Here is a 25787-nt window from a genome sequence, read left to right as displayed (position 1 = left end):
TTCTTATGTTCTTATGAGGAACGGTATTAAAGGGTCGCGGCATTAGGAAGGTTGGAACCACTGTCCTAGAACAAACGTGACTGGACCTCCTCCCACAATTGTGTGGGGGAGGGAAATGAGAACCAGTGGCTCTTCGGATGTTCATGGACTGCAGTCCCATCGCCCTGCCACGGTGAGTAGGAATTGTAGTCCCATAATTATCAGGAAGAGGCTCCCACAGGTCTGAACCCTCTTGTGCTTGGTCCAGACCAGAGGATGATGGCCCGAACCTTTTCAAGACGGTGCCAGAGTGCAGCCCCAAAACCCCTTATTTGTGCAAAGTGCCAATGCGGCAATTTAACCTGAATACTAGGCTTTCAGCTTAGAAAAGCAGTTGGCTCTGAGCTGCGCGTTACTCAGGAGTAAGCTTGGTGGTAGTCAGTGGCTGCGTTGAAGCAACCATGCAACTCTTCCAGCGGGGTGAATCCACGACCCTAGGAGGTTTTACTCAGAAGAAGCCATTACCAACAGCAGGCCTCCTGGTAAGGATGGTGCCTTAGTCGCTTTGCATGAAAACCAGTGGGGTTTAGCAGCAGCAGAGGGTTACCTGCTGCTTTCCCAAAGAGCTGGGTCTTTTCCAGTGGTGGCAGACCCTTTGGCACTCAGATGTCCCATGGTTCCTGAATTCCCATCAGCCTGCCAGCATGGCCCAATTAGCCATGCTGGCCGGGGGCTGATGGAAATGAATCCCATAGCTATCTAGTGGAGTCACTCCCTGCCAGTGGGAGATTTAATGCTAATAATCAAGCCCAGTGGCCCAAGGCCAGCCCTAGATGTGTATGTGAGGGTGGGGCTGACTCTGCGCGTGCCCACAGAGGGCTCTGAGGTGTCACTTCTAGCGCCCCCATTGCCATACCACTGGGTGAGACCATAGCCGAACTTTATTAATGCTCAACACCCAGGAATCAACAAAACGGCCAGAACAGTTCATAAGTGCACCGTCACGTAGTCAAGCACGTTTGCCCCTCGATCTGCCTTTTAGGAGGAGGGGGACGCGGAGGTTTCTGCTGATCACGGGAGGAAAAAGACGGGAGGGCTCGAGATCTACATGTCAGACAAAAGGTGGTTACCACTGCCATTGCCCGCCCAGGAAGGGCCCCTCCCACCTGGGGGGCGGGGGCGCAGCTGGAGCCTCTCCTGGATGGCCCGGCCGGCTCTCGCGCTCCCTGCTGCAAGGGCCGCCCCAGGACGTGACTCCACCGCGCCTGCGCCGGCGATAGCTCCTCCCACCCGCCACTGTGGTGGGCGTCGCCAGGGGGCGGCTCCACCCCCCCGTCCCCCGGCAACAGCCGCAAAGCGCTCGTCGTGAGTGTTTTACGACTGGCGGTGTTTTACGTCTGGCGCGGGAGGCCTGGCGCGCGCCTTCGTCCGCCGCCATGGAGATGCCGCCGCCGCTGCCGCCGCCGCCGGAGGGTAAGGGCGGGGGACGGCGCCCCGAGGCGGGGCGGGCGAGGCTGACGTCATCCGGGCGCCTTCGTGGCGGGGGGGGGGGCGCGCGCTCTTGACTCCTGGCCTTAGCTCAGGGTGGGGGGGTGGAGGTGGGGGGTGCAGGGTGGGGGTGGGGGGTGGGGGGGGCTGTGGTCTGCCCGCGGGCCTTTCTGTAGCAGTTAGAAGAGACTACTTGAGGCAGCCTCTGTGGGTCTCTCTGCCCCTGCCCGATCCCCATCACAACTGCCCTGTGAGGGAGGCCAGTCTCAGCCAGAGGGTTTGGGCCGGGTGGCTCAGGTCTGAGTGTGCCTCCCACGCAGCCCCCATCAGCTTGGGGGGTTGCTTCGGGAGGGGCAGTTGGGCTGCAGTATAAGGGAAGGGGCTACACTTCAGACCTCTCCAAGGAGACTTACAGTGGCCCAGGGTAGAAGCTCTCAAGGAACCCCCCCTCCCTTGGTCAGATGCAGCACTTTGAACGTAAACCTCTCCAACATCAACAGCAGTTTTTTTAGAAACTGGCAGCAGAGGATTCAGCAAAAGGTGTAGGGAGAACAGAAGACCCCTGAAGACACATCGTGAACTAGAGACTAGAACTGGCCAGCACAAAATGCAGGGGTCACAAAGAAGCGAAGAAGAGTTTGGATTTATGTCCCCCTTTCATCTCCTGCAGGAGACTCAAGGGGCCCAGTCTCCTTGCCTTCTCCTACAGCAAACTGCCCTGTGGTGGGTGGGGCTGAGAGGAAACTCGAGAAACTGTGGCTAGCCCAAGGTCACTTGGCCGTGTGTGGGGAGTGCAGGCTAATCACAGGAATTCTGAAGCCTCCCAGCTCAGGCCAGTGGGGCTGGGAGTCAAACCAGTTCCCCTCAGATTAGATACACGGGCTCTGCCAACCTCCTGTATACTGCTGCTGCTCACTGGGTGGTTGCAAGCCAGGACTTCTGGGCAGAGATTCAGCATGTTGGAGACTTTTTTTTTGCACACCTTCACACACTTGGAGACCATCAGATATTTTGATGCGTCTGGGCATTTACAGACTTTGTATTTGGCAGCCCTTAGGGCAGTGGTAGAACCTTTGGTACTCAGATGTTATGGACTACAATTCCCATCAGCCCTGCCAACCCAGGAGACCGATTGGCCATGCTGGCAGGACTGATAAATTATCGAATCCATAACATCTGGAAGTGCCAAAGGATTCCTCCCTCAACGGCCTCAAGAACAAACCTGGCTAGGTAGGCCGTTTTCAGTATTTGAACTTTTTCAATATTTGTTCATGTTTCTCTCAGCTGAGGCTTCCTAATGAGCAGAAATGAGATTTGAAACTGGAAGGTGTGTGTTTTGTGTATTCTTGCTGCAGACCGCAAGCTGGTGCATGCATACCAGTTAAGCTTATTTATGAACTACTTTGTGCCTTTCATAGTCTCTTAGATTTAGAGCTCAGTGAGTCTGGCAGCAGCGTTTTTAGTCAGCATCCATGACCATGGCTGTGATAATCTCTCATATGCTGAGTTGGACAGTACCTGGAATCCTGTCCATCCTTTGAGTGAGGTGATGTGTCTCTCCCTGTACAGACCAAGAACTGCGCAATGTCATTGACAAACTGGCTCAGTTTGTGGCACGGAACGGCCCCGAGTTTGAGAAGATGACGATGGAGAAGCAGAAGGAGAACCCCAAGTTTTCATTCCTCTTTGGTGGTGACTTCTACGGCTATTACAAATACAAGCTGGCCCTGGAGCAGCAACAGTGTGAGTTGCAGTGGGAGGTGGGCAGCGGTTTTTGGTCATGTTGAGGAGTTTGTCTCCCGTCACTCTCTCCTCCCTCCCTCTGGCAAGCTGTTTGATGAACTGAATATTATAAACATGATTCACCTTTCTGGCCCTCTTAGCTAGTAGAAGCTACTTGCTTCCTGTGAGACCCCTGGGAATCCAGAGGCAGTTCTGCCTCACAGCATATTCCAAACAAGTGTTTGTGCGTGTCGAGAGTGTCTAATCCAGGGGTAGGGAACCTGCGGCTCAAGAGCCGCATGTGGCTCTTCTGCCCTTGCACTGTGGCTCCACGAGCCGAGCTGCCGGCCCCATCCTTGCCCGCCCTGCAGGCAGCAGGGCGGGCGCACCAACTGCCCACGGTCGGCTGGGCCGCGTTGTGGGCTTCCCCTCTTGCGGCCGGCAAGGCCGAGCCGCCGGGTTCATCATTGCCCGCCCTGCAGGCAGCAGGGTGGGCACATCCATGTCCTTCTCAGAATGAGCGGAGTAAAAGGTAAAAAAACCCCTATATATATAGTGTTATCTTTATTTTAAATGTCAAAAATTATTTGCGGCTCCAAGTGTTTCTTTTCCCATGGAAAACGGGTCCAAACGGCTCTTTGAGTGTTAAAGGTTCCCTACCCCTGGTCTAATCCAAGACCCTTCCAGGATGTGAGCAGTTAAACAAAAATTTTAAACAACTGAGTGTGACTCCTCATGCCTCCGTTGGCGGCTTGCCACAAGTACCTTTCACTATCCAGTCAGCCAGAGACTAAGATCAAGAAAGTCACCCTTGCAAGGTAGAACACTTCAGAAAACAACTAATTTGGTAGCCGTAGCCCATCAAGGCCAAGCTGCTGGGTTTGAATTCAAAGATAGTATCCAAAATTTAAAGTGATTTATTAAAACTGTGCATGAATAAGACTAAAAGAGCAGTGATTAATGAGGACAAAAAAGGAAAGCTAATTTTGTAATACAATACTGATTACACAGTTCTCAGCATAGGTTCAAATACCAAGATGCTGCCCAAAAGCCTGAGTTCTTCCAGCAATCAAAATCCAGGAAAAGGTTTTCAGCCAGCAGGGCCCACCAGCAAAACAAGACATAAGGCACAAGATACGCACCTGGCCCTCAAAGACCTCTGTTGGCCTGTTTATGGTTAGCCAATAAAATGTATGGTCTGTAATGTCACTTGATCAACAATGAGTGTCCCTCCCTCCCTCCACAACAGTGCTGTGCAAGCAAAGCCAGGACATAGAGCCTGCCCCACAGATCCACCCACTGCCCCAGCCCTCCTTGCCTGCTGCGGCTGCTCCCATCCCCACATCTCAAGGAGCCCCTGTGGAAGAGCTCATCCAGCAGAGCCAGTGGAACTTGCAGCAGCAAGAACAGCACCTTCTGGCTCTGAGACAGGTGAGTGTGCGTGCCAGGGAAACCACACGGTGTTACCACCGAACAGATGGCAAAGAGTGTTTGGGTGGCGTGGGTGGCTTGCCTGGGAGGTTGGATTCCCAGTTCTGCCGTTTGTGCGCGGTTTGGGCAGATGCCTAGCAAGGAGCATTGCATTTCTGGATTTGCAATATTCTTAAGTGGAAGTTGCTTCCAAGTGTCTTGGGAGATGCACCGCTAGCAGAGTGAGAAGTGGTCGCTGTCCAGCTTTGCCCGAGGGCCTCGGCTATTGAATTCTAGATATTCTTGGCAAAGTTGGACTGAGGCTGCGGGGCTGGTGATGTGTTGCCACCTCGGGGGACAGGAATTGGTCAGGGTTGGGGCAGGCTGCGGAACAGCCAAGCTGCTGTCAAGAAAGGAAAACGTCTGGGCCATCTGGAGCTTTGATTGTGCCAGCTGCAGCCCAGAAGATCTCCTGCCGCAGCTGTAGTTCTGCTCAGCTTCTGGAAAGAACCTTTGCTCCTATGTAGTCCTGAACTCTTCTTCCCAGCTTGCTTATTTATTTGTCAACAAAGAACCGTTATTGGCATAACAACATTATATACACAGATCCATTTAACCAAGTAGAGGGAAGCTAAAATAAATGTACAGGTAGAGAAGGCTGATGTTCAGGATTTGCTCCTAAAGCGCTGTTTTATATACAAATCCAAAAATTTGGTGACTGCATCATTTGCATCACTACTGGGGCTGTCCAACAGAAAGGTAATCTTTTGCAAGTCAGATGCATACTCTTTTTTGAGTAGCAGAGGTGACAAGTATTTGACTCTGGGTCCTGTGTAAAGTGGACAATAAAGTAAAATATGATCTATAGAGTCTACACAGTTCCCGTTGCATATGTGTAGCCTTTGGCGGTAAGGGGTTTTAGTGAATCTCCCTGTCGATACGGCTGGTGGAAGGGCATTGCAACGGGCCAACATCATTGCTCTACAGAGCCTGGGCACGGTTATTTGTTTATGTATTGATATTCGACTTTTAAACCTCCCTCCCCCAAAGGGCTCAGGGCAGTGTACAACATAAAACTATAAAACAGTGAAATTATTTCAATTTAAAACCATTTAAAACATCAGTAATACATACTATCAGGACTTTAACTGTAAAGCTGTAAAAGGTGGCGTCAAAACCTCCCCACCTCCACCACCACCCCCGCCCCCTTGTCTCATGGTCTTCTCCCGAATTGTTCTCTTAGGAGCAAGTCACCTCTGCGATTGCTGTGGCCATCGAGCAGCAAATGCAGAAAGTCTTGGACGAAACCCAGCTGGACATGAACGAATTTGACAACTTGCTGCAGCCTATTATCGACACGTGCACCAAAGACGCCATTTCAGTAAGTGGTACCAAAACTGGGGGGGGGGGGGGGGGGAAGAGAAGAGATGGACAGCACAAGACCTGAGGCGGCGCTTGGAAGGGTGCCCGCCGGTGCTTGAAATTGCAGGGAGTCGAGGAGAATCAGCGTGACATACGCAAGCCCTTGCTCTTCTGAGGAACAGGACAGGTGAGGTCTTACAGGTCGAGCCAACTCATGGATGGGTCAGGGGAGACGGCGATCGGTTGCTCTTGAGCAGAGGTCTTCAAACGATGGCCCTCCAGATGTTCATGGACTACAGTTCCCATCAGCCTCTGCCAGCATGGCCAAGTGGCAGGGGCTGATGGGAATTGTAGTTCCTGAACATCTGGAGGGCCATAGTTTGAAGACCCCTGCTCTTGAGCTTCCATTCAGCTCCTTCATGCTGGCGGAATACCCCTGTATCCCAGAGATCTCTGAAGGAGTTGCCAGTTTGGCCAGCTTGAACTTTCTGGTCCCTTTTCTGGTCTTTCCTCGGCGCTGCTTGCGGGTTTCAGATATTTTGCTGTCTCGCGTTTGGCTGCCGGCATCTAACCTTGTGGGTTTGCGTCCTAAGGCTGGCAAGAACTGGATGTTCAGCAACGCAAAGTCTCCCCAACACTGCGAGCTGATGGCAGGGCATCTGCGCAACCGAATCACTGCTGACGGGGCGCATTTTGAGCTCCGGCTGCACTTGATCTACCTGATTAACGACGTTCTGCATCACTGGTGAGGTTGGGCTGTTTGTTCAGAGAGCGGGTGAGGCTGGAGAGAGCATGGTGGGGGGAGCCCCGGGAACCTCTTGAGCTGTGTCGTGCCGACTTTCCCCTCCCCTCCGCCCGCTGCTGAGTCCTCTTTTTCTCTCCTCTTTTAAGTCAGCGCAAGCAGCAGCGAGACCTCCTGGCAGCCCTGCAGAAGGTGGTGGTCCCTATTTACTGCACCAGTTTCCTGGCTGTGGAGGAAGACAAGCAGCAGAAAATTGCTCGGGTGAGCCTCCAAGTTTGGCCTCCCCTTGCTGGGCCCAGTGCTGGCCATTGCTTTCACCTCCTGCACGTGAGCTCCCAAAGGCACCTGGTGGGCCACTGCGAGTCGCAGAGAGCTGGACTAGATGGACTCTGGTCTGATCCAGCAGGCTAGTTCTGATGTTCATTTTTCTTAATCAGGCCCTCTCAAGGTTTTTCTCCTTCGAAGGCTGCGGGCTGCTCTGTTAGGTGGACTGTGGTCTGATCCAGCAGGCTCTTTCTTATGTTCTTAAGGCCATTGCTTTCACCTCCTGCATGTGAGCTCCCAATGGCACTTGGTGGGCCACTGCGAGTAGCAGAGAGCTGGACTAGATGGACTCTGGTCTGATCCAGCTGGCTCTTTCTTATGTTCTTAAGGCCATTGCTTTCACCTCCTGCATGTGAGCTCCCAATGGCACCTGGTGGGCCACTGCGAGTAGCAGAGAGCTGGACTAGATGGACTCTGGTCTGATCCAGCTGGCTCGTTCTTATGTTCTTAAGGCCATTGCTTTCACCTCCTGCATGTGAGCTCCCAAAGGCACCTGGTGGGCCACTGCGAGTAGCAGAGAGCTGGACTAGATGGACTCTGGTCTGATCCAGTTGGCTTGTTCTTATGTTCTAATGGGTGCCTGGACTTGGACCCGCCGAATAACTGGCCACCCTTCTCTCTTCTGCAGCTCCTTCAGCTGTGGGAGAAAAATGGCTATTTTGATGAGCCCATCATCCAGCAGTTGCAGAGCCCAGCTCTGGGCCTTGGCCAGTACCAGGTGAGCCCCCCCTGGAAGTTGCTCCTTCTTGTGGCCGTGGAGGGCTGGTGATGGCTGTGGTTTTGGCCTGTCGGGCTGCTCTCCTGGGTTCAATCCAGTACTTGCTGTGAGGACTTTTCCGCTATTACCGTGTTTCCCCGAATATAAGACAGTGTCTTATGTTAATTTTTGCTCCCAAAGATGCTCGATGTCTTATTTTCAGGGGATGTCTTATTTTTCTGTGTTCTGTTTGTCAGGCATGCTTCCAAACAAAAACTTTGCTACATCTTACTTTCGGGGGATGCCTTATATTTTGCACTTCAGCAAAACCTCTACTACGTCTTATTTTTAGGGGATGTCTTATATTCGGGGAAACAGGGTAGACTGGAAGGTTGTCCTGAGGTACGGGAGGGTGGCAGGTGGGGCTGCTGTCCCAGGGACCATACCTCTGTGTGGCCAAGCTGCTTCCCAGGAGGGCGGTGTCATTCTTGGAAACTAGAGAGAACGGAAGTGGTCTTCAGTGAGAGCAGCAGTGGCGTAGGAGGTTAAGAGCTCGTGTATCTAATCTGGAGGAACCGGGTTTGATTCCCAGCTCTGCCACCTGAGCTGCGGAGGCTTATCTGGGGAATTCAGATTAGCCTGTGCACTCCCACACACGCCAGCTGGGTGACCTTGGGCTAGTCACAGCTTCTCGGCGCTCTCTCAGCCCCACCCACCTCACAGGGTGTTTGTTGTGAGGGGGGGGGGGAGGGCAAGGAGATTGTCAGCCCCTTTGAGTCTCCTGCAGGAGAGAAAGGGGGGATATAAATCCAAAACTCTTCTCTTCTTTGTGTGAGACACACAATGGCATGCATGCAGCGATGGTGGTGTTGCCACAGTCCTTCTAGTCAGGCTTCAGCTACAGCTGTCTCCTGTCGGGCTCTGGCAGGATGAACCGGGGGCTGCTTTCTAACCCTCGGGCCATCCTGGGACAGCTCTTCTATCACTGCGTGGTGTGTCTCCTCGGAGCGAGGTGTCCTTCTGCTACTGACCTCCAGAGGGGACTTGGGATAGGGCAGTGGTTCTCAACCTTCCTAATGCCGTGACCCTTTAATACAGTTCCTCATGTTGTGGTGACCCCCAACTCTAACATTGATCCATTTTACAGATGGAGAACACTGATGCAGAGAGTCTTAGGCAGTGGTTCTCAACCTTCCTAATGCTATGACCCTTTAATACAGTTCCTCATGTTGTGGTGACCCCCAACCCTAACATTGATCCATTTTACACATGGAGAACACTGATGCAGAGAGTCTTAGGCAGTGGTTCTCAACCTTCCTAATGCTATGACCCTTTAATACAGTTCCTCATGTTGTGGTGACCCCCAACCCTAACATTGATCCATTTGACAGATGGAGAACACTGATGCAGAGAGTCTTAGGCAGTGGTTCTCAACCTTCCTAATGCCATGACCCTTTAATACAGTTCCTCATGTTGTGGTGACCCCCAACCCTAACATTGATCCATTTTACACATGGAGAACACTGATGCAGAGAGTCTTAGGCGACTCCTGTAAAAGGGTCGTTCGACCCGCAAAGGGGTTTTTCGACCCGCAAAAAGGTCTCGATGCACAGGTTGAGAACCACTGGGATAGGCAGTCTTCTTGGCTCCTGATTTGTAGGGAGAAGAATTCTGGGGGAATTGTGTAGGAGCAACCAGGGCACACGGCTGTGCTGGATCTCTGCTCCTGCCCCACCAGCAAGTTGCCTTGCCAACATGGTGGGGCAGGAGCCGCAGTGGTGTAGTGGTTAAGAGCAGGTGCCCTCTAATCTGGAGGAACCGATTAGATCATCCCCTATTCCCCCTTGATTCCCCGCGCTGCCGCTTGAGCTGGGAAGGCTTATCTGGGGAATTCAGATTCGTCTGTGCACTCCAGCACACGCCAGCTGGGTGACCTTGGGCTAGTCACAGTTCTTCTGAGCTCTCCCTGATAGGGCAGTGATGTCAAACCTTTTCGAGACTGAGTGCCCAAATTGCAACCCAAAACCCATTTATTTATTGCAAAGTGCCGACATGGCAATTTAAACCTGAATACTGAGGTTTTAGTTTAGAAAAAATGGTTGGCTCCAAGGTGTGTGTTACTCGGGAGTAAGCTTGGTGGTAGTTGGTGGCTTTGCTTTGAAGCAACCGTCAACTCTTCCGAGTGAATCACGACCCTAGGAGGGTTTATTCGGAAGCAGGCCCCATTGCCAGCAACCGAGCTTACTCCCAAGTAAAGGATCACGCTTTAGTTCTTCACATGAAAATCAGTGGGGTTTAATAGCGTTTAACAGGGTTACCTACCCTGCTTCCCCAAAATTAGGTTTAATGCTAATAATCGAGCCCAGCTGCCCAGATATATGTGTGGGGGGGGGGGCTGACTCGTGCGTGCCCACAGAGAGGGCTCTGAGTGCCACCTCTGGCACCCATGCCATAGGTTCGCCACCACTGTCATAGGGTGTTTGTGGTGGGGGGCGGGAAGGGCAAGGAGATTGTCAGCCCCTTTGAGTCTCCTACAGGAGAGAAAGGGGGGATATAAATCCAGCTCTCCTCCTCCTCCTCCTCTTCCTCCTCTGTGTTCTGCACATATAGTTCAAGGGTTCTCCTTTTTGCCAACTGAACTCCCCAGATCTGCATGGCTTTTGTTTCTGGGGGCTTTCTTCGCCTTTGAGAAAAGCAGGGGTCTGGTTCCCCTTGTCCTTGAAGGCTTGAGTGCAAATGGAGCAACAGGTCTTCCTGCATGAGGGGAATGACTGCCTGGAGTGTTGTCTGGTAAGCCATGACCAGCAGACCTCCTCCTCCACCCACTGACCTGCCCTTCCCGTTCTGTCCTCTTAGGCCACCCTCATCACAGAGTATGCCAGCGTGGTTCAGCCAGTCCAGGTGGCCTTCCAGCAGCAGATTCAGACTCTGAAGACCCAGCATGAGGAATTTGTCAACAGCCTAACACAGCAGCAGCAGCAACAGCAGCAGCAGCAGCTGCAAATCCCCCCCCTGGAAAGCGAGGGGAAAGCTGCCCCACCTGCCCCAGCCGCAGCTCCGGCACCAGCTCCTCCTTCCACCACGGCCATCGCACAAGCAGGTGTGCTGGGGAGGGGTCAGGCCGGGGAGGTTGGTAGTGGACCTTCCTCTTTAGAAGGAGGTCCCAATAAGCTGGGCTGAAGCTGGAGCGGAGTCCTGCCCAGAGCTCCCATGGAGTGGAAAGCAGTGTTGGGACCAGCAGCTGCTCTTTCCTTTCAGATGATGGCAAGGCACCGCAGCCGCTCGCAGGCGCCGCTGACTATGAGGCAGCCGGGGCCGGGGGCCCAGATCCTGCTGCTCCTGGGCCGCGTGGACCTGTCCCCCATGAGCACATTCCTCCAAACAAGCCACCCTGGTTTGACCAGCCCCATCCTGTGGCCCCATGGGGTCAACAGCAGGTACTGGGCAGTATTATTATTATCATTATCATCATCATCATTATTATTATCATCATCATCATTATTATTATCATCATCATTATTATTATTTAATTAATTAAATATTTCATCCCCGGAGGGCTCTAAGTGTACAAATATAAAATCATCATAAAATCAAACTTCATAATTACAGTAAAAACAGCAAAGTTATTATCCTAAGATGTTTCCACCAGCCCCTATCCTGTGGGTCCGTGCAATAAATAGCAGGTACTAAGTAAGTATTATTATCATCATTATTATCATTATCATCATTATTATTATTATTATTATCATCATCATTATCATCATCATTATTAATTAATTAATTAATTAAATATACCGCCCCATCCCTGGAGGGCTCTGGGCGGTGTACAACATAAAATCATCATAAACAACCATAATTACAGTAAAAACAGCAGTTATTATCCCAAGACGGTTTGACCAGCCCCATCCTGTGGCCCCGTGGGGTCAACAGCAGGTACTGGGCAGTATTATTATCATCATTATTATCATTATCATCATTATTATTATCATTATCATCATCATCATTAATTAATTAATTAATTAATTTAATATACCGTCCCATCCCCGGAGGGCTCTGGGCGGTGTACAACATAAAATCATCATAAACAACCATAATTACAGTAAAAACAGCAGTTATTATCCCAAGACGGCGTCCCACCTGAACCTAATCCTAGGAGGAGGTTGGAGGGGGTAGTGGGTCTTGATGTTATTAGGGACCCATAAATTCCAATAGTGGGTCCCACTGTTAAGGACCCCTAACCTGGGGGGGGGGGGGCACACTCAGCGGCTGGTTTCTCCAAAAGCCCGGTGGAACAACTCAGTCTTACAGGCCCTGCAGAAATCATCAAGGTCCCGCAGGGCCCGGACAGTTGGAGGGTTAGGCGTTCCACCAGGCAGGGGCCAGAGCCGTAAAGGCCCTGTCCCGAGTGGAGGCCAGCCGCATCATTGAGGGGCCAGGGATCTCCAGTAAATTGGTCTCTGCCGAGCACAGAGTCTGCCAAGTATATGTGTGTGTGTGTGGTGGGGGGGATTTCTGGACCCTTTGCAGACCAAGGTGTGGTCTTCTGCCACTTCCCCCCCCCTTCCAGGTTCAACAGCCAGCTGCACTCCTTGTTGCTAACCTCGTCCTCTGCCTCTATTTCTTGCAGCCCCCGGATCAGCCCCCATTCCCCCATCACCAGGGCCCTCCGCACTGCCCCCCATGGAACAGTAACCACGAAGGGATGTGGAATGAGCAGAGGGAGCCCGGGTGGAACAGTCAGCGTGAAGCCCCCTGGAACAATCAGCCTGACCCTTCCTGGAACAACCAGTTTGAGGCGCCGTGGAACAACCAGCATGAGCAGCCCCCCTGGGGCGGGGGCCAGAGGGAGCCCCCCTTCCGCATGCAGCGCCCCCCGCACTTCCGGGGGCCTTTCCCCCCTCATCAGCAGCACCCCCAGTTCAACCAGCCGCCACACCCGCATAACTTCAACCGCTTCCCCCCTCGCTTCATGCAAGATGACTTCCCCCCTCGGCACCCCTTTGAGAGGCCTCCGTATCCCCACCGGTTTGACTATCCCCAGGGGGATTTCCCTCAGGGTGAGTGACGGGGCAGGGGAAGGGATTGCCTACGCAAAAGCTCTTGGGGGCTGAGTCTGATTTCACTTTTTACCAGGACTGTCGCCATTTAGTCTTGTAATAAACTGCATGAATTTGCCTTTGCATGTTTCTTTTTTAAAAGAATCCTCCCATAGTTTTCAGGTGACTCCTGCTGCTGGCTCTGAAAACAATTGTTCCCTTCTGTGTGAGAGGAGAAGAGGGCCGGGAGCACGTTGCCTGCCCCAGGGGTTGTTTTGTTGTTGTTGCAAGAGTTGTTTTATCTGCTGTGACTGCTTAACTGGGCACCAAAAGGTTTTGAATAGAGTTCAGCGGTTCTCCGTCGGGGAGGGTGCAAGTATTCCAGGCAGAATTTTCATAGCAGCCGTTTCATAACAATGGCTAAGAATTTGCTCTTCCTCAATCCCCGATTCCACCTGCAAGCATGACGTGCCGTCTCTGTGCAACTTTAGCTGCTACAGGTTGTGCACCCGTGATATTTGGCATGCTGGTAGAAGCCGTGGGCACTTCTGTTTGGAGAGGAGACGTCTGAGGGGGGATATGATTGAAGTCTATAAAATTAGGCATGGGGTAGAAAATGTGGACAGAGAAAATTTTTTCTCTCTTTCTCACAATACTAGAACCAGGGGGCATTCACTGAAAATGCTGGGGGGAAGAATTAGGACTAATAAAAGGAAACACTTCTTCACGCAACGTGTGATTGGTGTTTGGAATATGCTGCCACAGGAGGGGGTGATGGCCACTCACCTGGATAGCTTTAAAAGGGGCTTGGACAGATTTATGGAGGAGAAGTCAATTTATGGCTACCAATCTTGATCCTCCTTGATCTGAGATTGCAAATGCCTTAACAGTCCAGGTGCTCGGGACCAACAGCCGCAGAAGGCCATTGCTTTCACCTCCTGCATGTGAGCTCCCAAAGGCACCTGGTGGGCCACTGCGAGTAGCAGAGAGCTGGACTAGATGGACTCTGGTCTGATCCAGCTGGCTTGTTCTTATGTTCTTATGTCCTGCTCTGCTGCTTCCTGCCAGTTCTGCATGCCAGGGATTATCTGTTGTGCTTCTGGGATTTTTTTTTATGTGCATAAGAAAAGGGGGTGCAACAGTCAATATTAATAATAATAGAACTACCACTACTGTTGCAATCTGGCTATAACTAATATTTCAAATACGTATATCTATATACATGAGTTTATATCATTGTTCATATTTTTTATATTTCATTAGTTGTAAATACAATCATTTCTTGTCGACTACATCCAACAGATAAGTTCAACTTATTTTTAACAATTATAACAAATAGATTCACAGTCATCTGTATTAATTCAGGTAAGTATTTAGTTCATACTCTCCCATCAGTTCAGCATCCTTAAGGTAAGTATTCAATCAATGCGAAAACATGTATATACATAAATATATTCATTCCATCTTGGTTCACTAGATCATGGCATGATGGGAAATGTCAGCTCAGATTGAGAGAAAAGTACCCATATGAAGCCAATATAAATTATATCTACAACCTGTGAGGCTGATGAAGCCGTCGAAAAACGCGGATTAGGCGCAATGCGTTTCCCTCCTTGTGTTTAAAAGAATTTGGACTTATGCCTGTGCACAATTTTGGACTTATCATTGAATACGTACAGAATACTTACCTGAGTGGATTCATATAAAATGTTGATGAACCAAGATGGACTGAATATATGGTGGAGTGTACCAACGAGTCCTGGATAGCCTAATCCCCAACAAGAAATCTTGTCAGACTATAATAATTATATTAGTCCACCGGCGTCTATTGAATTGACTAATATAATTGTTATAGTTAATATAGTGTCATCATTGATTACGCTTCCTTGAGTCAATAGACATAAATTGACTAATATAATTGTTATAGTTAATATAGTGTCATCATTGATTACGCTTCCTTGAGTTACGGCAAGTTTCTTGTTCGGGATTAGGCTATCCCGGTTCATTGATCGTTTCCTCTGGTTCACTTGCCGCGTTTTTTCCATTATATTTATGTATATACATGTTTTCGCATTGATTGAATACTTACCTTAAGGATGTTGAACTGATGGGAGAGTATGAACTAAATACTTACCTGAATTAATACGGATGACTCTGAATCTATTTGTTATAATTGTTAAAAATCAGTTGAACTTACCTGTTGGATGTAGTCGACAAGAAATGATTGTATTTACAACTAATGAAATATAAAAAATATGAACAATGATATAAACTGTATATAGATATATGTATTTGAAATATTACTTTTTTTAATGTGTCCATAAGGTGTACCATAAATGTTCAGTATGGGACTGATCTCCCTCCAGGAAGAGATGAACGATGGTGCCTGGGCTGGGGGGGGGGGGGGGGGGGAGTCCCCCCGCTTGCTCTGCTGTCCTTCATTCTATGCTCCTTGCTACAGAATACTTTCTCTGCCCTTCGTTCCTTCTCTGCTGCTGCTCAGGAGGCCATCTTGAATGGGTGTGTTACTTCCTCTCTAGAGATTGGGCCGCCTCATCATCACCCTGGACATCGTATGCCGCACCCCGGAATCAGTGAGCACCCTCCCTGGGGGGGGCCGCAGCACCCGGACTTCGGGCCGCCCCCGCATGGATTTAACGGGCAGCCCCCTCACATGCGCAGGCAGGGCCCCCCTCACGTCAACCACGATGACCCCAGCCTGGTGCCAAACGTCCCCTACTTTGACCTCCCAGCTGGCCTCATGGCGCCGCTTGTCAAAGTAAGTGAAGGGTTCTCTGCGATGCTGGTTGATCTCCGTGTTGCACCTGCCTTTGGCCACTGGCCGCGTTCCATGCTTGGCACTGGACTCCTGGCCTTGAGGCTTCAGCTCTGCCTGTCATTCTCACTCAGGTCCGGTGGGTGGGGTGTGTGTGTGTGTGAGGGAGGGAGGGAGGGAGGGAGGGGGGGGTTGTGTGGAGGGTCGGGCTGAGCCTGGCTTGGCGCAGGTGAGATCTGCCCCACCTCCGCTTGCTTGCATCCCCGAACAGGACCCTTTGCGGCACGGGTTTCCCCCGAACGGGGCCCTGTAGCTGTGACATGACTATGGCCTTGTTCTTTCCAGCTGGAAGACCACGAGTACAAGCCCTTGGATCCCAAGGACATTCGTTTGCCCCCGCCGATGCCACCTAGCGAGAGGTTGCTGGCTGCCGTGGAAGCCTTTTACAGCCCACCCTCCCACGATAGGCCCAGAAACAGGTAGGAAGAGTCCACAGAAAGCTGTCCTGAATCCTCAGCTGTCTCCCAAGGACTGCCCTCCCTCCCTGAGAATTTGGCCGCTGCCTGCTCTGAGTCTGGGCAAGGCTTGCTCGGGGCTTACCCCGAGCGTCACGGCCTTCCTGATTCGTTTTTTTTCCTGCTTTGTCCAGTGAGGGTTGGGAGCAGAATGGGCTGTATGAGTTCTTCAGAGCAAAAATGCGTGCCCGGCGGCGGAAGGGACAAGAAAAGAGGAACAGGTAAGAGCTTCGAACGGGGCCCATGTCCTAACCCAGTGGTGGCGAACCTTTTTGAGACCGAGTGCCCAAATTGCAACCCAAACCCCACTTATTTATCGCAAAGTGCCAACCCGGCAATTTAACCTGAATCCTGAGGTTTTAGTTTAGAAAAAACTGGTTGGCTCCCTCTTCCTCCTCCCCACCCGCTCGAGCAGGGGCCAGCCTGCTGTAGCCTCCAGCAAGTCCCACGCGCACCGCTCTGTGCCTCTCTAGCATCTCTGCCTCCTCTGCGCGCCCCTCCCCTCGGGCAGCAGCCACCCAGACCACAGGCACCAGGCCCACCAGCTGAGTCCTCCCTGCTCACTGTGGTGTGTGCACGTCGTGCTCAGTGGCCCAGGCCAGCCTAGATGTGTGTGTGTGTGTGTGTGTGTGATTTTCCACCCCCCCACATGACGAACTCTGTGTGCGCGTGCCCACAGAGAGGGCTCCAAGTGCCACCTCTGGCACCCGTCCCATAGGTTCGCCATCACTGTCCTAACCAAGGAGCAGCGTATGGCTGTGGAGTGTACTGGGGCATGAAAGGGAGTGGTGTCACTGGTGGGGGGGGGAGTGGGCTGTGGGCTGTGCATATGCACCCCATCCATCTCTAGGTGGATCTGGACCTCTTAGGCACAAAATGGGGCTCCTTTCGCCCTCAGCCTGCTTGCTTGGTGGGCAGGACTGTGCTGATCAGCCAGGTCTTTTACCGAGGCAACACACAGAGCAGAGTCCAGTTTCTTCTCCTGTCTCCTCCGGAATTGGGGTTCTTTCCCTGTCCCGTAATTCTAGGACTCTTGCTCTCCACGCCCTGAACTTCTGATATTATTTTGCTCGATCTTTGTGAAATGAAACGAGACCTTTAATGGCATATCTGTTTGGACACGCAGCATTAAAAAAAACTAAAATATTAAACCGTTGAATTAAAATTGGCAAGCATTTGAGAACGTATCACAATGACAGCGCACAGAAATCTAGCGGTTGGTTCAAGAGTGCTAGTAGAGTCGCTGTCCAACAGGAACAGAGTCTTGGCAGCATCTGCAGCGTTGCCCAATCCAGCCATCAGAGGATTGAGGAAATTTTCCCGCTCAGCTTCATATAGGGGACAATGATGGGAGAACGTGGTGAACAGTTTCCTCGAGACCAAGGTTACAGCTCGATCTTTGTGATCTCTCTTTTGTTGGGCCTCTTGACCCCACACCGCCCCCCACCCGGCTCAGTCCACTGGAGGGAGAAAGCAGAAAGATCAGGGGAAAGCCGAAGTTCTCTGCTGTGTTGATTGAGGCCTGCAGGGCCCCATCCCTTTTCCAAGCTGTTTCCTTGGAGCAGTCTGTGTGCCCACCTTGTCAGGGTTGCCCAGAGCCTTTAAGAACATAAGAACGAGCCTGCTGGATCAGACCAGAGTCCATCTAGTCCAGCTCTCTGCTACTCACAGTGGCCCACCAGGTGCCTTTGGGAGCTCACGTGCAGGATGTGAAAGCAAGGGCCTTCTTGCTATCTGGCTGCTGGCCAAGAAAACGTGTTCCCCCCCTGTATTTTACTCTCCCATTTGAACGGGGCCACTTGGCACACTACCTGTACTGCCTAATAAACCCCGTTCATAATGCTCGCCAGGTTTAATGTTATGCCTTCTGCCTTGTTGCATGGCAGATTTAATAAGCAAGAAAAGGCTAAAAGGTTGTGCCCATGTAACAATGGCTCAGTTGAATCTCTGGCCCACCAATTACTACACTGTCTCAGATTCAAGGAAATCAGATCCAAGTATGTGAATCTTACTCCTTTACATTTACCCCGTCTCCCCGATTTAATTAGATTACACTACTTGTTGGACAACCCTGATCCTTCTCTCTGTATGATAGTGGCAGACTTTCTCCTGGAAATTACCAAACGCCAGTAGATTTCCTTCGACCTAACATTTATTTCCTGTTTTGTATATGCTTTTTAATCCGTTTTTATTATTGTTGTATTGTTGTCTATGCCAATAAAGGCTTGCTTCTACTGCTATCCAGCTGCTGGGAGGAAGGGGGGGGGATTTCCGCTAGTTTTGCCTGTGCTCGGTTTCTGTCGTCCTGCTTCTCTGTGTCCAGAAGGGTCCGCCGCACAGCCTGGTTGCACCCGTTGCCAGCTTGCTTTCCATCGGCCCTGTTTTGCCCTGCCTCATTTGTGATCCTTCTCACCTGGTGCAGCGGTCCGTCACGGTCGCGCAGCAGATCGAAGAGCAGAGGCCGCTCCTCTTCCCGCTCCAATTCAAGGTCTTCGAAGTCGTCAGGCTCTTACTCCAGGTCTCGGTCCAGATCCTGCTCTCGTTCCCGATCGTACTCCCGATCGCAGTCCAGGTAAAAAGGCAAACGGTAGGCGCTGGCCTCTTTGTGGCAAAGGAGGCAGGGTGATGCCTTCTGGGACTGGCAGGAGAAGAGCGTGAAGAGGAGGAGTGGTGGTTTGGATTTATATCCCCCCTTTCTCTCCTGCAGGAGACTCAAAGGGGCTGACAATCTCCTTGCCCTTCCCCCCTCACAACAAACACCCTGTGAGGTGTGTGGGGCTGAGAGAGCTCCGAGAAGCTGTGACTAGCCCAAGGTCACCCCGCTGGCATGTGTGGCAGTGCACAGGCTAATCTGAATTCCCCAGATAAGCCTCCACAGCTCAGGCGGCAGAGTGGGGAATCAAACCCGGTTCCTCCAGATTAGATACACGAGCTCTTAACCTCCTACGTCACTGCTGAAGGGCAGCGGCTGGTCTGTTCCCCAACAGCAGTTCCATTGAGCACCGGCCTCATTCTGCCATGGATGTGGGAAAGTGTCATGAGCACCTCCCTGCCTTTTCTTTCTTCTGGGAGCCTTGTTTGCCCTCAGCTTTTAAAGGTTTATTTGGACAGAACTGGAAGTCTTAAGAACTCCCAACTTTCCTGCCATAGAGCCCTAGTGCAGGGGTCTGCAACCTGTGGCTCTCCAGATGTTCATGGACTACAATTCCCATCAACCCCTGCCAGCACATGCTGGCCGGGGCTGATGGGAATTGTAGTCCATGAACATCTGGAGAGCCACAGGTTGCAGACCCCTGCCCTAGTGCTATCCCTGGGGATTGGAGATTGACTGGGAGTCTGTTGAAGCTCGGGAGTGGTCTGGGCTCATGGGGAGAGAACTGACTTTGCGTCGCTTGCTGCTTTTCCAGGAGCCGGAGCCGATCCCGCTCTTCTCGAAGCCGCTCCCGGTCGAGGTCCCGATCCAAATCCTACTCCCCTGGAAGGCGGCACCGGTCCCGATCTCGCAGCCAAACTCCTCCGTAAGTTTCTTTCTTGGACTAATGTGGCATTTGCTCATCCACCACCCGCAAAGATGGTCCTAGGACCGTGGTGGCGAACCTTTGGCACTCCAGATGTTATGGACTACAATTCCCATCAGCCCCTGCCAGCATGTGCTGGCAGGGGTTGATGGGAATTGTAGTCCATAACATCTGGAGTGCCAAAGGTTCTATGACATTCCAATTGGCCATGCTGGCAGGGGCTGATGGGAATTGTAGTCCATAACGTCTGGAGTGCCAAAGGTTCTGTGACACTCCAATTGGCCATGCTGGCAGGGCTGATGGGAATTGTCGTCCTTAACATCTGGAGTGCCAAAGGTTCTATGACACTCCAATTGGCCATGCTGGCAGGGGCTGATGGGAATTGTAGTCCTTAACATCTGGAGTGCCAAAGGTTCTATGACACTCCAATTGGCCATCCTGGCAGGGGCTGATGGGAATTGTAGTCCATAACATCTGGAGTGCTGCTGTCTCTAGGACACTCCAACTGGCTACGCTGGTGGCTGATGGGAATTGTAGTCCATAACATCTGGAGTGCCAAAGGTTCTATGACACTCCAATTGGCCATGCTGGAAGGGGCTGATGGGAATTGTAGTCCATAACATCTGGAGTGCCAAAGGTTCTATGACACTCCAATTGGCCATGCTGGCAGGGGCTGATGGGAATTGTAGTCCATAACATCTGGAGTGCCAGAGGTTTGCCACCACTGTCCTAGGAGCTGAGAGCATGAACTCAGGGTGGAGAGTGTGGCCTCACTCGGATTGTACACAGCATGGGGTTCCATAGGCTTGGTGCTGTAATTAAAAGGCCACTGGCTCTACAGCCATTGCGGCTCCCTCAGCCAGCTCAGGGTACCTGGTTCTGGCCTTGGCTGCTGACCCTTAACCCAGACTTTCCGTTCTCAGCTCTGCGGCCGGACTGGGCTCCAGCTCTGGGAGTCACGTTTCTGAATCCAGATTGGGAGAGGAAAATAAAGGGCACCAGATGCTCGTGAAGATGGGTAAGGTGCTGCAGATCCTCACGTACTGCTTTTCTCAAGCTATAAACAGAAGTCGCATTCTTTTTGTAGCCTCATCCAGTCAGTCCCCGGTGCCCTTCCAATCCCCAGCCCCACACTGGAACACCAAGGCTGGAGCTGCTGAGCAGACACTTTAACTGCTACACCACACTGGCAATAGGAGAGTAAAAAGCTGGCGGCAGTCTTTGTCCCTTCCCCTGTGCCCCCCCGGAGTTTTGGCTTAAGGGTTTTATGTCACTGTGCTGCAAGCCTGGCCATTGAGCTGGGGTCTGCTTGGAGGAGCCTTCAGTCTCTTCAAGATTTTGCCATTCCAAAATCTGCTCTTTGAGAGATCTCATTTGAGAGAGGAGACCCCCCCACACTCTGCACTGCTGACCGAGATCTATCTATCCATCCATCCATCCATCCATCCATCCATCCATCCATCCATCCATCCATCCATCCATCCATCCATCCATCCATCCATCCATCCATCCATCCATCCATCCATCCATCCATCCATCCATCCATCATCTATCTGTCTGTCTGTCTGTCTGTCTCCCTCCCTCCCTCCCTCCCTCCCTCCCTCCCTCCCAGGCTTTTCTGCTTCAGTTCCTGAGGGCCAGCTAGCGGATCCTAAGGTGACTGAGTGGAGGGTGTTGTTGTGGGGCAGGGCCTTCTTTTTCCAGCTGTTGCTGACTGTGCTGTTCTCTTTCAGGGTGGAGTGGATCTGGGGGCTTGGGGGCCAAGGAGCAGGGCATCCAGGATCCCATAAAAGGAGGGGATATCCGAGACAAGTGGGATCAGTACAAGGGTGTGGGCGTGGCCCTGGACGATCCCTACGAAAACTACCGGAGGAACAAGAGCTACTCGTTCATTGCTCGCATGAAGGCCAGAGATGAAAGTAAGTGACCCGTGCTTTTTGCGAGTCCCAGTCAGCACCTCCCTTGCAGGTCCTGCACCGCCTCTGACTCCTCATCAAACTCAAGCGCCAAAGGACGCCCCTGAGACTCCCAGCCAGGCTTGTGCTCAAGGGCAGCCTGGCCACATTTTCAGCGAAGGGAGAAGCACCCAAACCCTCCCTCCTGAAGGGAAATGCCCTCCGCCCCCTTCAAAGGGGATCTCCCCTAGGCAGCATCACGGCTGCAGCAGGGCCTTCGTCAGGCAACCTGTTGATCCTCCTCCTCGTCCTCTCCCTGGCCCCCCCTCACATGGCCCTGTTTCCCTCCTACAGGCTAACTGGAATGGGGGGAGCCGGTTGGATGGCAGCTGGATGATGGGCAAGACTTCTGCACCACCTGGACTCCCAGCCTGCCCCCATCTACTGCAGCCTGAGGGGGTGTTCAGGGCTTTGGAAGGAATTACATTCTTCAGTCATTTGTGTACATACCTTTCCAATGAGAATTGGAAGGAGCGCTGTAGACCCTCCCCAGCAGCCCAAAGTATTCCTGGAAGTCCTCTCGCACAACACCCCTCTTTTTTGGCAACCAAGTGGGGAATGGGTCAGTATAGAGCAGTGGTGGCGAACCTTTGGCCCTCCAGATGTTATGGACTACAATTCCCATCAGCCCCTGGCAGCATGGCCAATTGGCCATGCTGGTAGGGGCTGATGGGAATTGTAGTCCATAACATCTGGAGGGCCAAAGGTTCGCCACCACGGGTATAGAGAGACCACCCCCACCTGCCCTGTAGCAGCCTCTCCCCTTCACAGTTCTTTTCTTTGAACCGGAGAGGTGGCCTTGAAACCCCAGGCCCTTCCCCCAGTGGGTCTGTGCTGTGACCAGAGTCTTTTTTGCAGTAAATATCAATAGTAAACAGAGTCTTTTTTATGATGAGGATTGGATTTTATTTGGTCGGAGAGGGGGGGGGGTTTGCAGCCCCAGACAGTCTTTTGAATTCGGCATTTCCAACAGCAGCTAAAACTGGACGCTCCGCCATGGAGCCCTGCGGTGGGTTCTGACCTCCGGCTGGGATTAATGTCCTTAAAAGCTCCTTCGGCCTCCATTTTGTCCAACGCTCGGGGCGCCTTCCACACCGAGCAGCCCGGTCCTGACGCCTAAACCTTTCCAAAGTGGTCCCAGCCGCCTGGCTCTGGTTTCCCTTTTCCGAAGAGCCCCAAAGGTCTAAACGGTCACTTGCTCCTCTTCGTCCAGTCCCTGCAAAGCTTGCTCGAGGGTCAGTGCTGGGCGCTTGTGACGATGAATGTACTGCAGACACAATAGAACAGGTTGGAATCCTAAGCAAGATGGCTACTACACCCCACACACGAAATGCTTATACCTCTTGCTGACTCTCGGGGGGGGGGGTGGGGTGGGGAGAGGTTGCTGCCATGGGCAAATCATTCTGAAGTGCAATCTGCATGTGAGAAAAGCCTCCTGCCAGGCACCCAAGACCCCGTGTCTGTCCAAGTGTGTCCCGGCCATAGTGGCCATTTGGCACTGCAACCAAGCACTTATTGCTTGAGCATCATCAGGGCCTCAGACGTTTATCTGTAGCCGATGACCTTGAACAAAGATTGTCAAAGATTGAACAAAGATTGTCATGCCCTTATATAAAGCAGTGGTGCGACCGCACTTGGAGTACTGTGTTCAGTTCTGGTCGCCACATCTCAAAAAGGATATCAAAGAGAGAAAAAAAGTGCAGAGAAGGGCAATTAGGATGATTGAGGGATTGGAGCACCTTCCTTATGAGGAGAGGCTGCAGCGTTTGGGACTCTTTCGTTTGGAGAGGAGATGTCTGAGGGGGGATATGATTGAAGTCTACAAAATTATGCATGGGGTAGAAAATGTTGACAGAGAGACATTTTTCTCTCTTTCTCACAATACTAGAACCAGGGGGCATACACTGAAAATGCTGGGGGGAAGAATTAGGACTAATAAAAGGAAACACTTCTTCACTTCATTGACCACCACGTGTAACCAACTTTGGTCATTTCCTGAGCTAAGGCCAGGGTGTGGGCTTGGGAACAGCCAGGGACACACAGTGCTCGAGCGTGGAGCTGCAGTTGCCACCCGGAAGAATCCTCTTTGAAAAGGTTCTTGCATTGAACACATGTCTATTTATACCTCACTGCAGAAAAGAGAACTGTTTATTGAATGTTTATTCCCAAATATCAGAGATTGGATTTAAGAAAGGCACCTCTGATATATCTTCACAAAACCCACGAGCAGCCACCAAAATGCTCTCTCCCCTCCGAGCCCTTATTCATACCCCCTCCCTGCATTTACTCCATATATGATTTCTCTCTTTCTGTTGTCATAACAATTATCCCTTTCTGGCCTTGGAATTAGATAGTGAATTTGTGGTCAAACCATAAAGGCTTCTTAGTGCCAACCAGGAACAAAAATGAAAGAAGCCCAAAGCTGAGAATTATCCCCCACAGCTCAGCTGTTAGAAGAACCTGAGTAGCTAACGGATTAAACTGAAGCAGCCGATGCCAGAACCCATGATGTGCATGCTCCGGGGGGGGGGGGGGGGGCAACCACCCAGGTGCTGCACATTCTGGCCTGAAAAAATGTCTCGGGAAGGTAAGGGGAAAGCATTTCCTGCCTTTGGAAGAACTATAACTATTCCATATGGGAATGCCTTTGCAGAAGTTTCCAGTGTGTCCATTGCCTTAGGCTCCTTAGGCCTTGAATTGGGCAGAGCACCTGCCACTGGAATGCCCACTTTCCGTTTGGCTGGCTGACTGAGTGCCCTAAAGAAGAGGAAGGGCACCAGAACACCTTTGGTCTTCGGGACCTTCGGAACCGCCTTACCGCATATGTCCCTACACGACCTCTGCGTTCGGCAGAGGCCAATCTACTGGTGGTCCCCAGCCCCTCAATGATGCGGCTGGCCTCCACCCAGGCCAGGGCTTTTACGGCCCTGGTCCCCGCCTGGTGGAACACTCTTCCTCCAACTGTCCGGGCCCTGCGGGATCTTGGAGAGTTCCGCAGGGCCTGTAAGACCGAGTTGTTCCACCGGGCTTTTGTTCCGCCGGGCTTTTGGGGAGGCCAGCCATTGATGGTGAGCACCCTCTTTGCCTCTCCCTTTTTAACACCCTGGGAGCTGTGACATCTAGACCTACCGTCCCCCTCTTTGGGAGGGTTTTATTGATAGTTTTAATAATGCCAAGTTGTTTTTGTAGAACGCTGTAATTTTATGTTTTAATGATGTTATTTATATTAATTATTTATTGCTTATGTGATATTAATCTGTTGTTCACTGCCCAGAGCCCTCAGGGGATGGGGCGGTATATAAATATGATAATTTTAAAAAAAAAAGGCAGTCATGAAGCAGAAGATGGGATTGCACTCACCTGTAACTTCAGTTCATTGGGGTCTTCTGTGCAGACACACATTCGGACTGTCTGTGCGCCGGCCTGCCCAGGTGCGCCAGTTTCCTTTGAGCCCCTTGCAACAGGAGGGGGAGCCCTCCTCCTCATACGGTGACAAGACTGTCATGTGGTCTTGGAGAACACCCCCTCTCCCCTCAGTTACCAATTCCCCCAGCAGAGAGCTAAAGAAAAAATCTCTCTAATGAAGACCTGAAGAGGGTTCAGTGTGGCAGGAGGGAGGGAATGTGGGCCTGCACAGAAGACCTCGATGAACAGCAGCTACAGGTAAGTGCAACCCTGTCTTCATCTTCGGTCTTCAGTGTAGCCCCACCTTGGGATTTGAGTTAGCTTACCAAAAAAGCAGGAGACGGGGAACACTCTTCACTGGAACAAGGAGTGCTGGACAGCTTTTCCAACATCTGTGTCTGCTCTGGATTGCAGGTCCAGTGCGTAATGACAAATGAGGGTGTCCTCAGATGATCAGGTCACTGCCTTGCTGATCTCGTGAAGGGTGACATGACGACGGAACGCTGTGGAGGCTCCCTGCACCCTTGTTGAATGAGCCCTGATGCCAAATGGACACGTCCTCCCAGCGAGCTGATTACGCTGACGGATGGCAGAAACAACCCATCTAGAAATGGGCTGGAGGCAGCCCTGCCCTTCTCTGGACCAGCACAACAAATAAAAAGGGAACTGTCGACACAAAAATGCTTTGTTCTGTCTGTGTCATACAATAACACGCTCTTGATGTCTAACAAGTTTAGGGGCGCTTTCTCCTCTTATTAGAAGGAGGAGGAAAGAAAACCGGCAAAATTACTTGAGTTCGGTGGAAAGCCGATGTGACCTTGGGTAGGAAATCAAGACTGGGATACAATGCCACCTTTT

The 25787-nt window shown here is 51.6% G+C and overlaps 1 protein-coding gene across 2 annotated transcripts; it reads left to right on the top strand.

Annotated features, from left to right (window-relative positions):
* Positions 1 to 1297: 1297 nt before the first annotated feature.
* Positions 1298 to 25610, top strand: LOC125432665 (calcium homeostasis endoplasmic reticulum protein). 2 transcript variants are annotated; one of them, XM_048496465.1, is made up of 18 exons: positions 1298 to 1452; positions 3037 to 3210; positions 4439 to 4620; positions 5843 to 5980; positions 6555 to 6706; positions 6853 to 6964; positions 7656 to 7745; positions 10581 to 10824; positions 10983 to 11161; positions 12352 to 12781; positions 15301 to 15539; positions 15882 to 16015; positions 16186 to 16272; positions 18474 to 18623; positions 19459 to 19569; positions 20493 to 20587; positions 21303 to 21488; positions 25344 to 25610. In XM_048496465.1, the coding sequence occupies exons 1-18, from the start codon at positions 1416 to 1418 to the stop codon at positions 25364 to 25366; spliced, it is 2763 nt and encodes a 920-aa protein (XP_048352422.1). In that variant the 5' UTR covers positions 1298 to 1415; the 3' UTR covers positions 25367 to 25610. The 2 variants fall into 2 exon arrangements, with proteins under 2 accessions (XP_048352422.1, XP_048352423.1); XM_048496466.1 differs by lacking the exon at positions 25344 to 25610 and having other exon boundaries at positions 21303 to 21496.
* The last annotated feature ends 177 nt before the right edge of the window (positions 25611 to 25787 follow it).

Source organism: Sphaerodactylus townsendi, linkage group LG05, assembly GCF_021028975.2.
Source record: "Sphaerodactylus townsendi isolate TG3544 linkage group LG05, MPM_Stown_v2.3, whole genome shotgun sequence".
NCBI lineage: Eukaryota > Metazoa > Chordata > Lepidosauria > Squamata > Sphaerodactylidae > Sphaerodactylus > Sphaerodactylus townsendi.
Note: the sequence above shows the minus strand (reverse complement) of the source record. Positions and strands in the feature narration are given on the sequence as shown.

Excerpts from the sequence above, each read along its gene's own strand:
- LOC125432665 (XM_048496465.1), top strand. The coding sequence starts at position 1,416 with ATGGAGATGCCGCCGCCGCTGCCGCCGCCGCCGGAGG. Across the intron at positions 5,981-6,554 it reads GCACCAAAGACGCCATTTCA|GCTGGCAAGAACTGGATGTT; the intron begins GTAAGTGGTACC and ends TTGCGTCCTAAG. Across the intron at positions 11,162-12,351 it reads CCCCATGGGGTCAACAGCAG|CCCCCGGATCAGCCCCCATT; the intron begins GTACTGGGCAGT and ends TATTTCTTGCAG.